Source organism: Petromyzon marinus, chromosome 73 (genome assembly GCF_048934315.1).
Source record: "Petromyzon marinus isolate PM22_M1 ecotype Great Lakes invasive population chromosome 73, UKy_Petmar_22M1.pri1.0, whole genome shotgun sequence".
NCBI classification, from domain to species: domain Eukaryota; kingdom Metazoa; phylum Chordata; class Hyperoartia; order Petromyzontiformes; family Petromyzontidae; genus Petromyzon; species Petromyzon marinus.
In genome coordinates this window covers 4,937,875-4,951,769 of record NC_133739.1, presented here as the reverse complement: position 1 = coordinate 4,951,769, position 13,895 = coordinate 4,937,875, and the positions used below count along the sequence as shown (strand labels likewise).

Genomic DNA, 13,895 nt, shown 5'->3' with positions numbered 1-13,895 from the left:
AAAAAAATTCTCACTGTCTTATATATTTTTTATTATTTTGTTGTTTCTCTTCAACGTGACTTTACCGAAAAAACTAAGAATACTTCCGTTGTGTTTTGGTTTTTGCCATCTTCCAGCGGGAGTTGTCGTTTTAACGCGATTCGGTTTTTAAAATATCTTTGTTGCCTAGACAAGATCACCGAAGTGGCCACATCACCCACGACAAAGACAACAACAACAACAGAACAAGATGTCCCCCTTCGTTCAGCAGGTAAGAAGGGGTTTGGGGAAGAAGAGTCCTTTGTTTGCATGGATAAACCGTGGGCGTGATTCACGCATTCGTCAGTTCGGGACATTTTTGCAGCCGAATATTTTTTTTTAGTTGGACACGTAGTAGGAGGGCTTTCGCGATCATATTATCCGTAATAAAGTTTTTCGATGTAAAACTTTCGTGACTGCAGGGATTCATCTTCTTGGTTCTTTCGGTAAAGTCACGTCGAAGGGAAATAATAAAGTGATAAACGTAAAATAAAATTCTCACGACGTTTCGGCCACAACACAAGCAGCCATCCTCAGGTGAAGAAACAGGACTGTCGTAAAGAGCAGCGCTCCAATGCTTGGCCAGAACTGTCGGTAAAGTCACGTAGAGCGCTGTTTTTCCGACAGTTCTGTTTCTTCACCTGAGGATGGCTGCTCGTGTTGTGGCCGAAACGTCGTGAGAATTTTATTTTGTTATGTTTTATTATTTTATTATTTCCCTACTACGTGACTTTACCGAAAGAACCAAGAAGAAAATTGTTTTTCTTTTCTCTTTGGTTTAGATCGCGTAAGTATATGTGTTATTAAAGCTGCCACCACCACCCGACAGCCAATCGGCAAGAGGTTTGTCACGTAAACAGAGCGTGCCAATGAGTGACTAGCTCGGCACTAACGGGCTGTTGTGTGTTGGAGAATAAATCCACAGCAACATTTACACATTGAGTTTGCTAGTGACGTTTCGCTGATCATGAAAACAACAACAACAACCAGCTTCATCAGGCGATAGCCACAATTGTGGAGAATTCCTCCTGTTTTATTTAACTTGACCGATGACCTACCAGCTTTTATCCTCCAGCCATTAAGTACTACTACTCTTTATTGTCTATGAATGTTTTTATGGTACAGGGTTTTAACGCCTTCATTTCAATTGCTTTGTTTTTAGTTTATTTGGCATACAGTATAGTTACAGCATGTTCTCCTTGAGTAGTAATGGCGTTCCTGGAAAAAACACGTTATGTAAATATTGCGTTGTAAAAAAATAAATAATTAAAGGGAGTAAAGCACAGTCCGTGATAACACGTGAGATGATGCATGCACAGGCCAAACAAAAGCTGAGTTTAAAGTGTGTTGGGAAGCATCCCAATGCCTCGTGTGACCATGATGCTCCGCTGAGGCAGCCGTATGACCGCTTATTCCTACTTGCGCTGGAACGTAGTTTCGTTCGCTCGATCGCTTTTAATATATCATTCATTGTAATAAAATGTGTTCCCTATAATACATTAATTATTGCATCATATCCAATATGGCGTTATGAAAACACCATGCTTCATTACAGGAGAACGGCCTGTACTACTCTTTATTATCCAGGAATTTATGTTTTTACAGCGTTTTTACGTTTATTTCAAATGATTTGTTTTTAGTTTATTTGGCATAGAGCAAATTAACTTATTTCAATTGTAATGCTCTATATGTTTGGGTTACTGTGTGCCTAACCCCCATTATCTGGGTCAGGCTTAAGTATCGAATATTCGTGGTGTTGGCTTTCGTTGGACATTCCAAGAACGTAACCCCCAACGATGTTCAAATCCTTCCTGTACTCTAAACCATTCAATGCGATTTGGAAACGTTCATGCTTACCATGTAGTATCAATAGTAAATGTTTTATACTCAATGTTATTGAGGGTCTATGTGTTGTCTTGGTGTGATCCGAGACTGCTTTTGCTGTTTTATTGCATAGCCAAAGCTTGGGAATTGATGTACTTATGCAATTTGAACTTATGAACTTTATTTGTTTACCTAAAGGAGGCCACGGTGGCTTGGAGATGTTTTCTCCCTTGCCTGAAATGCAGAAGGTCGAGCGTTTTGTCCAAACCCTGACGCATGCTGCTGTATATTTGGAGTCTGCGTGTCTCTCTCTCCCCATAGTCGCGTGGATTTTTCTCCGGGTCCTCTGGTTTTTCTGTCCACATTTAAAATCAGCGACATCACACATTTAGATAGATTTTTAGAGTATTTGACTGTGATTAAATTTCCACGTGATAAGCCACTTCGTTGAGCCGTCATTAGTGGCTAGGTAGCTTATGAAAAGGAAGCTAATAGCTCTGGGCCTTTAACTGGTAAGATAAAACATTGTTTAGTTTTATTTGCATACTTTTTTTTTAAGTGGTATGGTTACCTTCCCTATACTTTGCACTCCTATAGTGTCTGTATTGTAACATTTTGACCCCCGCGCCCCTCAAACTGGATGTATGTTAAAGAGCGCTTCATAGCACTCGGGATTCCTCTTGCAGTATAAATAAACAAGTGATCCTTAACTCATTGTCTCTCACAGAAAATGGAGCTCACGGGTACATTGCGCCTGCTGTGTCGGGGGTGACGATCCTGGTCTTGGTGCTGGCGGTCTCCCTTCTGGCTTTTTATTTCAAACGTGAGCGAGCGAGTCGGCGTACCGGCTAACAATGCCATTTACAACGTGGGGGGGGGATTAGGTGGGGCTGGGGGGTGGGGTTGTTGCTGTGAAACTTTTCACGTTGTAGAGAGTGATCCAAAAGTTACGATACATAGGGTTTTTATTGTTATTACAAAGGGCGATCCAAAGTAAGGACAAACCATAGGGGTATTGTAATTACACAGGGTGATCCAAAAGTCAGGACGTGTGGTTATTATTGTTATTGTAATGAAATCCACGAGGGAGATGGGTATCAACCCTCATTTATCTTCTCCAGCTCCCCGTACAGAGCCATCTCCCTCTCTCTCCGTGTGTGACTCCCGCTCTTTTCTCTATCCTGCAATCATGTCCCCCGTAGTGCCTTTCCTTCAGCATGTCATGGGGTCACCGGCTCGTCCTCCAAAGGGAGGGCTGTGAGGCTCTGCTGTCAGCTATGTGCTGCTTTCCTCTTCCGGGTTATCAAAGCCATGCTCATTACATCTGTCTTGAATATCCTACATTATTATATAGGGCGATCCAAAAGTCAGGACACATTAGGTTATTATTGTTATTATGCAAGGTGATCCAAAAATCAGGACACAAAAGGCTATTATTGTTATTATACAGGGTGACCCAAAAGTGAAGACACCTAAGGCTATTATTGTTATTATACAGGGTGGCCCAAAAGTCAGGACACGTAGGGATATTATTATTTTACAGGGTGGCCTAAAAGTCAGACACATGGCTATTATTGTTATTATACATGGTGGCCCAAAAGTCAGGACGTGTAGGGTTATACTACGAGTAATTGTAGGTTCTATACCACGGTACAATCCACTATCCCTTCTATGCGCTTCGATTTAAGTAATGTCTGCATGCATTCTGGTTTTCAGAAATGCACCCTGGGCGTAAAACGGGGGGTATGCCTGCGTTTGTGCATGTTGACTGTGTAGTTGCTTTATGAGACCTCCTTTGCCAAAAACAAGATATAGGAATAGGTTTTACCCTTTTAACTGGCACAAAAACTGACACCTTTATTCAAGGCATCATGTTTGCAATAACCACAACACAAGCAGTCAAAATGCAAACAAAAAAGACAACGCTGATAATATGCACTGTCCTTGATGTGTCAGTTTTTGTGCCAGTTAAAAGGGTAAAACCTATTCCTATATCTTGTTTCTGGCAAAGGAGGTCTCATAATGTAAATGCTCACCCCGAGCCCTCAATACTCTGATAGTGCGCTGTTTTTTGAGTTGTACGCCTTTTGGCGTCTTCTGGTCCAACACCAATGGAGACTAGGCTCGAAGAAAAGCTCCGATTTAAAGCTTTCGTGACTGCAATGATTCATCTTCTTTGGTTCTTTCGGTAAAGTCACGTAGAATGAGAATAAAATAATAAATTGATAAAATAAAATAACACAATAATATTCTCACGACGTTTCGGCCACAACACAAGCGGCCTTCATCAGGTGAAGGGGGCGAGACTGTCTGGTAGGACAGCGCTGGAGTGAGAGAGCCACGTTCAGATCACGGCTTTTAAGCTGTGTGAAAGGAACAAAGAGCCTTGACAAAGGAATTAGCATAAAATTTAGCATTGAAATGGCTGAATGATTAGCTTGTGACTGGTCACAGAAATAGCTATGTTAAAAGTTAAAGCATACACATCCGCAGAGGCACCCATTGTTAAAAGAAATTAGCATAGAATTTAGCATTGAAATAGCTAAGTTAAGGCATACACATCTGCAGAGGCACCCCTTGACAATGGAATTAGCATAGAATTTAGCATTGAAATAGCTGAGTGATTCGCTTGTAACTGCTACAGAAATAGCTACGTTGAAGTCAGAGCATACACATTCACCGAGGCACTTAGTACAAATCAAACAGGAGAATTTAGCATTGAAATAACTAGGCGAATTTAGCATTGAAATAACTGAGTGATTTGCTAGTGACTGGTCACAGAAATGACTACACATCTGAGCTATTCACAGTACTATATAGTGAACCAATAAAAACTAAAATATAAATTACCTTCATGTTATCAATAAATTCTATATTCTCCAATCAGCTAAGCTACCAACAATAAGTCGTTATATATCACAATGCTATATGGCGAAAAAATGGATGGATTCTTACCCTCAAATTTCTGCACCACGGATAGCTACGGGCCCCGTTCAGACGGACGAGTTCGTCCATGGTCAGAACAGAGGAGGGGGAGAGAGACAGCTTCGAGGCCCTAGTATACTCCATGTTGTAAACCATACCATTAACCGTGGTGTGAGAGGTATTAAGAGGCAATGCTGGCGAAAGAGCTGCGGTCTGAAGGTCATCGTAAAAATACAATTAATTAAGAACAGAAATGATTTAACACATCTTTCCAGTGGTTACTAAGCCTGAATCCATCTTCTCGGTTGAAATTGTCTCTGTGCTTGTATATGTGAATGGCCTCATGAACGAATCTCTCATGGTAGCCGGTTGGTTTGCAAAGAACCTCCGTCTTGGAGAAGTCAATGTCATGTGAGCCCACTGAATTGTAACAGTGATCTGCCACGGCAGAGGAGTTCGTCCTACCGTGTTTCAAGTCTGCTTTATGTTCGCGGATGCGGTCCGAGATATGTCTTTTGGTTTCTCCAATGTAGCTACTACCACAGAGGCACTTTAGTTTGTAAACGCCCGGGTACTGTATGTCTGGAAGAGCATCTTTTACAGATGGAACTAAATCACGGATTTTGTGTACTGTGTTGAATCGGACCTGGATCTTGTGTTTATTCAGGATTTTGGAGATCTTTTTAGTGACCCCTGCAATGTAGGGTAAGGTGATGGTTTTGAGTGGCTCCACAAGAGGATCCTTCTTCATGACTGGAGTGATGGCTTTGCGGATTGTGTAGTCGGAGTAGCCATTAGCCCTGAGAGCCTGGTGTACGTGCTTGAGTTCACTGGTAATGTGTTCCTGGTCGGAAATGCATTGGGCTCTATGGTATAGAGTCTTGATGAGGGAGTTCTTCTGGGATGGATGGTGGTGGGAATCCGGTTTCAAGTAAGCATCTGTATGGGTAGCTTTCCTGTAGACAGTGGCTCATTGAACCATCATGTCTCCTTTTAATTAAGACATCCAAAAAGGGTAGTTTGCCATCTTTTTCGACCTCCATGGTAAATCTGATGGCTGGGTGTATGGAATTGATGTGGTCGCAGAATTGGTCTAGAGCAGGCTGACCATGTGGCCAGATGACAAAGGTGTCATCAACGTACCTCTTCCATAAGGTCGGGCGTAGAGTGTAGAGTGGGCACCCCAATGGGCACCCCAATGGGGAGCCCATTGGGGTGCCCTCAGTTTGTTTGTAGAAAGTTCCATTCCAATGATAGCGATGACACCATCGCTATCATTGAAGACCTAGTTCATCAAGGACTGCATACTGATGTACCCCCCCTGGTGAGACATTGCTTAACCAACACATACTTCACCTGGAATGGAACTTTCTACAAACAAACTGAGGGCACTCCAATGGGCTCCCCCCTATCTCCGGTTGTAGCCAACGTATTCATGGAAAAATTTGAAACTGACGCCATCCAGACTGCCACTCTACGCCTGACCTTATGGAAGAGGTACGTTGATGACACCTTTGTCATCTGGCCACATGGCCAGCCTGCTCTAGACCAATTCCGCGACCACATCAATTCCATACACCCAGCCATCAGATTTACCATGGAGGTCGAAAAAGATGGCAAACTACCCTTTTTGGATGTCTTAATTAAAAGGAGACATGATGGTTCAATGAGCCACTCTGTCTACAGGAAAGCTACCCATACAGATGCTTACTTGAAACCGGATTCCCACCACCATCCATCCCAGAAGAACTCCCTCATCAAGACTCTATACCATAGAGCCCAATGCATTTCCGACCAGGAACACATTACCAGTGAACTCAAGCACGTACACCAGGCTCTCAGGGCTAATGGCTACTCCGACTACACAATCCGCAAAGCCATCACTCCAGTCATGAAGAAGGATCCTCTTGTGGAGCCACTCAAAACCATCACCTTACCCTACATTGCAGGGGTCACTAAGAAGATCTCCAAAATCCTGAATAAACACAAGATCCAGGTCCGATTCAACACAGTACACAAAATCCGTGATTTAGTTCCATCTGTAAAAGATGCTCTTCCAGACATACAGTACCCGGGCGTTTACAAACTAAAGTGCCTCTGTGGTAGTAGCTACATTGGAGAAACCAAAAGACATATCTCGGACCGCATCCGCGAACATAAAGCAGACTTGAAACACGGTAGGACGAACTCCTCTGCCGTGGCAGATCACTGTTACAATTCAGTGGGCTCACATGACATTGACTTCTCCAAGACGGAGGTTCTTTGCAAACCAACCGGCTACCATGAGAGATTCGTTCATGAGGCCATTCACATATACAAGCACAGAGACAATTTCAACCGAGAAGATGGATTCAGGCTTAGTAACCACTGGAAAGATGTGTTAAATCATTTCTGTTCTTAATTAATTGTATTTTTACGATGACCTTCAGACCGCAGCTCTTTCGCCAGCATTGCCTCTTAATACCTCTCACACCACGGTTAATGGTATGGTTTACAACATGGAGTATACTAGGGCCTCGAAGCTGTCTCTCTCCCCCTCCTCTGTTCCGACCATGGACGAACTCGTCCGTCTGAACGGGGCCCGTAGCTATCCGTGGTGTGGAAATTTGAGGGTAAGAATCCATCCATTTTTTCGCCATATAGCATTGTGATATATAACGACTTATTGTTGGTAGCTTAGCTGATTGGAGAATATAGAATTTATTGATAACATGAAGGTAATTTATATTTTAGTTTTTATTGGTTCACTATATAGTACTGTGAATAGCTCAGATGTGTAGTCATTTCTGTGACCAGTCACTAGCAAATCACTCAGTTATTTCAATGCTAAATTCGCCTAGTTATTTCAATGCTAAATTCTCCTGTTTGATTTGTACTAAGTGCCTCGGTGAATGTGTATGCTCTGACTTCAACGTAGCTATTTCTGTAGCAGTTACAAGCGAATCACTCAGCTATTTCAATGCTAAATTCTATGCTAATTCCATTGTCAAGGGGTGCCTCTGCGGATGTGTATGCCTTAACTTAGCTATTTCAATGCTAAATTCTATGCTAATTTCTTTTAACAATGGGTGCCTCTGCGGATGTGTATGCTTTAACTTTTAACATAGCTATTTCTGTGACCAGTCACAAGCTAATCATTCAGCCATTTCAATGCTAAATTTTATGCTAATTCCTTTGTCAAGGCTCTTTGTTCCTCTCACACAGCTTAAAAGCCGTGATCTGAACGTGGCTCTCTCACTCCAGCGCTGTCCTACCAGACAGTCTCGCCCCCTTCACCTGATGAAGGCCGCTTGTGTTGTGGCCAAAACGTCGTGAGAATATTATTGTGTTATTTTATTTTATCAATTTATTATTTTATTCTCATTCTACGTGACTTTACCGAAAGAACCAAAGAAGTCGAAGAAAAGCTGTCTCGGGTGTGGACCAATCAAATTCAAGGACAGTGCATATTATCAGAGTTGTCTTTTTTGTTTGCATTTTGACTGCTTGTGTTGTGGTTATTGCAAACATGATGCCTTGAATAAAGGTGTCAGTTTTTGTGCCAGTTAAAAGGGTAAAACCTATTCCTATGTGTAGTTGCTGTTTCTGATTGTGTTCCATGTGACCAACAGGTGCACAGAGGACTCGCATCGAGAATGCGGTGAGTTGCCAATTTGCTTTGGATCACCGTGCTTTCTCTTGCCGTTTCTGTATTATGTTGAACTTCTGTTGCACCCCAACGGAGCCAACTGTACTAAATGAAGGTGCGGGGTAAGGACAAACTAAACACAACAACAAGCAGTCCTAAAGAAATTCGTTTTATATTTAGTAAAGTCGTGGAGTGTAGTATGCAGTGTGCTAGGGTTGTAGTGGTGTATGGTAGTGTTGTGTATAGCAGCAACAACAATTGGCATTGTTGCTGCATTGGCACTCGTGGACCGTCCATGCTCCTTGTTCTGTTGATGCACTTGGGCTACGCCCATCCCTAAACCTTGATGAACAGTTTGCCTTTAGAGGCTGACTCCTTTGCCTGATGACGACCGCTTGTGTTGCGATAGAAACGTCGTGATTTGTTTTATTTTATTTTGTTTCTAACTATTTCGGCTTTACCAAAAGGGTAAGAACCAATTATAATTTTTCATTGTTGATTTAGTTGTTTTTTGTTTTTCTTTCCCCCCCCCCCCACACCTCTGATTAGCGCGATTGGCTATATACGGTGCAAAATTACTTCCACAAGCATGCGTACATAGACTCTTGTCTTTCGCAACTTTAATCGGGGGGCGTTTTGTTATTGGCTGCTTTTGCTTTGCTTTTTTTTATCTTTTGGCCTGTCCAAGCAACTGTGATTTCAACAAGTCTGGACAGTACTTTCAAATGGGGAAAAAATAGCTGTCGCGGGTGTGTATGTATGTGTCTTTCCTCGTGGGGAGCGGTAATGTAGCAGTTAGCACTACACAGCGCTATGAACCTGGCAGATACCCACGGTCGATTGCCGCTCACGGCCAACGCCAGTTACCATTATCTGAACCGGTCCTGAGCCTCCCGTAGGTCGACTCGGCCTCAAATCAGTACCTGGTGCGGTGTGTAGTAAACATCGCCACTGGGGAGACAAAGGCGGCCGGGCGTGGTGCTGGACACCCACCCCCTTGTGCACCGTGCCGGCGTTCATAGGTGCTACCGAATAGCACTTGCCCCAACAGTCTATTAAGTCTATATGGCGAATCTTTGTTTTTACGATGGTGGTGGTATACTGATAAATGTTTACACGATCTAACACCCAAATACGACGACCTCTCTTATGGATGCCTCTCTCCATTACGCTCGGCTCGAGAAGCTGAGCCGTCAGCAGCAGGATACCTACGACAAGCTGGAGCTGTCGCAGGTTCGGACGTGGAGATTCTCCCCCGTGGCACTGCCCCAGCACCAGGTTGGGTCCACTGAGGATCTGCGGACAATCGTCGGGACCTAACTCTCAATGAGGCGGCGTCGATATATCTCCATTTAGTTCTGGCTGATGAAAGAAGAAAAGGCTTCATATTCTTGGTTCTCCTCCTGGTTCTGTCGGTAAAGTCACGTAGAATGAGAATAATACAATAAAACAAAATAAGACAATAACATTCTCACGACGTTTCGGCCACAACACAAGTAGCCTTCTTCAGGTGAAGGAACAGAACTGTCGGGACGACGGCGCTTCAATGAACGCTGCTAAGATTCGCAGCGTCTTTTAAGCTAGGTGGGAGAAGTAAAGCGCCTTGACAAAGGAGTTTACATATCAAACAGGAGAATTTAGTATTGAAATAGCTGTGTTAAAGTGTTGGATCAGCAGGGTGTTAGAGTCAGAAATTAGCATGTAACTGGGAGATTAGCATGATGTTAATGTGAGGGATTAGCATGTGACTGGTCACGGAAATAGCTATGTTAAAATCAGAGTTTACATATCAACAGAGGCATTTAGTATATGGACGCTAAAGGACTGCAACTACCCAACTATCATACAATAAACGGATGTGAAAAAACTAAGTATAAACTACATCAATATAATAAATGTACTCAATATATTCTTCAATAAGTTGAGCTATTAACATAAAATAACTGGGTATACACTATATATAATGAATACCACATAGTAAACTAATAAAAAAACTAAAATATAAACTACATCAATGTTATCAATAAACTCTATATACTCTCCAATCAGCCGAGCATAGATGGACTTGTCTGTCTAAACAAAGCTCGTTGCTGTCTGTGGTGCTAACGTTGAAAAGAAAAAACCGCCACCCATTTTTTCGCCATATGGCATTGTAATGTATAACGACTTATTGTTAGTAGCTCAGCTGCTTGGAGAGTATATAGAGTTTATTGATAACATTGATGAAGTTTATTTTAGTTTTTTATTAGTTTACTATATGGTATTCATTATATAGTGTAGTGTATACCCAGTTACTTTATGTTAATAGCTCAACTTATTGAAGAATATATTGAGTACATTTATTATATTGATGTAGTTTATACTTAGTTTTTTCAAATCGGTTTATTGTATGATAGTTGGGTAGTTGCAGTCCTTTAGCATCAATATACTAAATGCCTCTGTTGATATGTAAACTTTGATATAAGAATAGGTTTTACCCTTTTAACTGGCACAAAAACTGACACCTTTATTCAAGGCATCATGTTTGCAATAACCACAACACAAGCAGTCAAAATGCAAACAAAAAAGACAACTCTGATAATAATATGCACTGTCCTTGAATTTGATTGGTCCACACCCGAGACAGCTTTTCTTAGAGCCTAGTCTCCATTGGTGTTGGACCAGAAGACGCCAAAAGGCGTACAACTCAAAAACAGCGCACTATCAGACTATTGAGGGCTCGGGGTGAGCATTAACCATATGAGACCTCCTTTGCCAGAAACAAGATATAAGAATAGGTTTTACCCTTTTAACTGGCACAAAAACTGACACCTTTATTCAAGGCATCATGTTTGCAATAACCACAACACAAGCAGTCAAAATGCAAACAAAAAAGACAACTCTGATAATAATATGCACTGTCCTTGAATTTGATTGGTCCACACCCGAGACAGCTTTTCTTAGAGCCTAGTCTCCATTGGTGTTTGACCAGAAGACGCCAAAAGGCGTACAACTCAAAAACAGCGCACTATCAGACTATTGAGGGCTCGGGGTGAGCATTAACATTGTGAGACCTCCTTTGCAAGAAACAAGATATAAGAATAGGTTTTACCCTTTTAACTGGCACAAAAACTGACACCTTTATTCAGCTGTCTCGGGTGTGGACCAATCAAATTCAAGGACAGTGCATATTATTATCAGAGTTGTCTTTTTTGTTTGCATTTTGACTGCTTGTGTTGTGGTTATTGCAAACATGATGCCTTGAATAAAGGTGTCAGTTTTTGTGCCAGTTAAAAGGGTAAAACCTATTCTTATATCTTGTTTCTGGCAAAGGAGGTCTCATAATGTTAATGCTCACCCCGAGCCCTCAATAGTCTGATAGTGCGCTGTTTTTGAGTTGTACGCCTTTTGGCGTCTTCTGGTCCAACACCAATGGAGACTAGGCTCTAAGAAAAGCTGTCTCGGGTGTGGACCAATCAAATTCAAGGGCAGTGCATATTATTATCAGAGTTGTCTTTTTTGTTTGCATTTTGACTGCTTGTGTTGTGGTTATTGCAAACATGATGCCTTAAATAAAGGTGTCAGTTTTTGTGCCAGTTAAAAGGGTAAAACCTATTCTTATATCTTGTTTCTGGCAAAGGAGGTCTCATAATGTAAACTTTGACTTTAACATAACTATTTCCGTGACCAGTCACATGCTAATCCCTCACATTAACATCATGCTAATCTCCCAGTTACATGCTAATTTCTGACTTTAACACCCTGCTGATCCAACACTTTATCACAGCTATTTCAATGCTAAATTATCCTGTTTGATATGTAAACTCCTTTGTCAAGGCGCTTTACTTCTCCCACCTAGCTTAAAAGACGCTGCGAATCTTAGCAGCGTTCATTGAAGCGCTGTTGTCCCAACAGTTCTGTTCCTTCACCTGAAGAAGGCTACTTGTGTTGTGGCCAAAACGTTGTGAGAATGTTATTGTCTTATTTTGTTTTATTGTTTTATTCTCATTCAATGTGACTTTACCGAAAGAACCTGGAGGATGGATCCTTGCAGCCACGAAAGCTTTAAATAGAAATTCTTGGTTCTTTCGGTAAAGTCACGTAGAAGGGAAGCAATAAAATAATAAAAATATAAAACAATTAAATTCTCACGACGTTTCGACTGCAACACAGGCAATCATCATCAGGTGTGAAAACCACAGCACATTTTCTTACTGCGGTTTTCACACCTGATGATGATTGCTTGTGTTGAAGTCGAAACATCGTGAGAATTTGATTGTTTCATATTATTTCATCGTTTCCCTTCTACGTGACTTTACCGAAAGAACCAAGAATATGAATCGCCGCAGTCACGAAAGCTTTAAATCAAAGAAAAGGCTTGTTTTGTACCCTTACCGGCAATGATTAATCAATGATCAGACAAAACGGGTGTTAAGATGTTCAAACACCAAATAGACAGTATCGCAAAGCATCGTCAACGCTGCATGCACCACACATCGTGCTTGTGCTAGAACATGCAAACCAAGGTGCTTTGATAATAATTATAATAAAAGTAAGGCATGCATTGTCTTTGTAGCTGATAGGTCTACAACAGAGCTACAGCCTCCTGCTGTATTTCCCTGTCTCTGCACCATCGTTACACCAGAGGACAATGACAAAAGTCGAACAGCTCAAAGGCAATGCAAATATCAAAGCATTAATAATAACTCGGGTTGAGCAGCTCTATCCATTGCTGTTAGAGCCTTTGGCATTCATTCTAACTCTTTAGAAGCATAACCACGGTCTGTGGAGTGACACAGGACAATGTGCAGATACCTACAGTTAAGTACGTTTTTAAACGCGCTTCAACTGTTCTTGCATTCGATGAGTGGAATTCGGTTGAAAGGGTTGCGCCATACCAAGGCGCTGTAGGTTGCTTCACCTGCCACCACGCTCACATGCCGACAGGGGCAGCTGAGAGAGAATGAGGTGTGTAGGGGTTTACCAAAGGTAACCCTCCCCCCGGGTGGCCCGTGACCGGAGGTTGACACCTCAGACCCTCAAGGGCTGGAGGCTGGGGGGGATAGGGGCTACAGGCCCATTTTAAGAACCTTTCATCTGTGAAAGATGTCATTCCTGACTTACAGTACCCTGGTGTCTATAAACTGAGTTGAATTTGTGGTGATTTTTACATTGGGGAAACGAAACGACATGTTTTTGACCGCATTCGCGAGCACAAGTCAGATTTGAAACACGGTAGGACGAATAATTCTGCCGTAGCTGATCATTGTTAACACGCTGTGGGTTCTCATGACATTGTTTTCTCCTTTACCAAAGTGCTCTGCAAGCCGTCTGGATACCACCAAAGATTTGTCCATGAAGCCATCCAGATATACATAGACATAACTTCAACCGAGACGATGGATTCAAATTGAGCAATCATTGGAAGGATGTTATTAACCAAGTTAAACTTTGGCTGCCTTATAGTTTATATTCATATCTGCATCTCCAGTCTTTTACTCCCAGCCCTGCTCACTCCCAT

General features: G+C 42.0%; 1 protein-coding gene across 2 annotated transcripts in view; it reads left to right on the top strand.

Annotated features, from left to right (window-relative positions):
• Positions 1-9,861, top strand: part of LOC116957388 (cell adhesion molecule CEACAM3-like) — a 33,331-nt gene extending 23,470 nt beyond the window's left edge. Inside the window, exons 5-8 of one of the 2 annotated variants that reach the window (XM_032979509.2) lie at positions 170-250; positions 2,570-2,665; positions 8,379-8,407; positions 9,581-9,861. In XM_032979509.2, the coding sequence (XP_032835400.2) occupies positions 170-250; positions 2,570-2,665; positions 8,379-8,407; positions 9,581-9,715 (341 nt within the window). In that variant the 3' untranslated portion in view covers positions 9,716-9,861. The other variant, XM_076055859.1, reaches the window with a different exon arrangement.
• Positions 9,862-13,895: the final 4,034 nt, after the last annotated feature.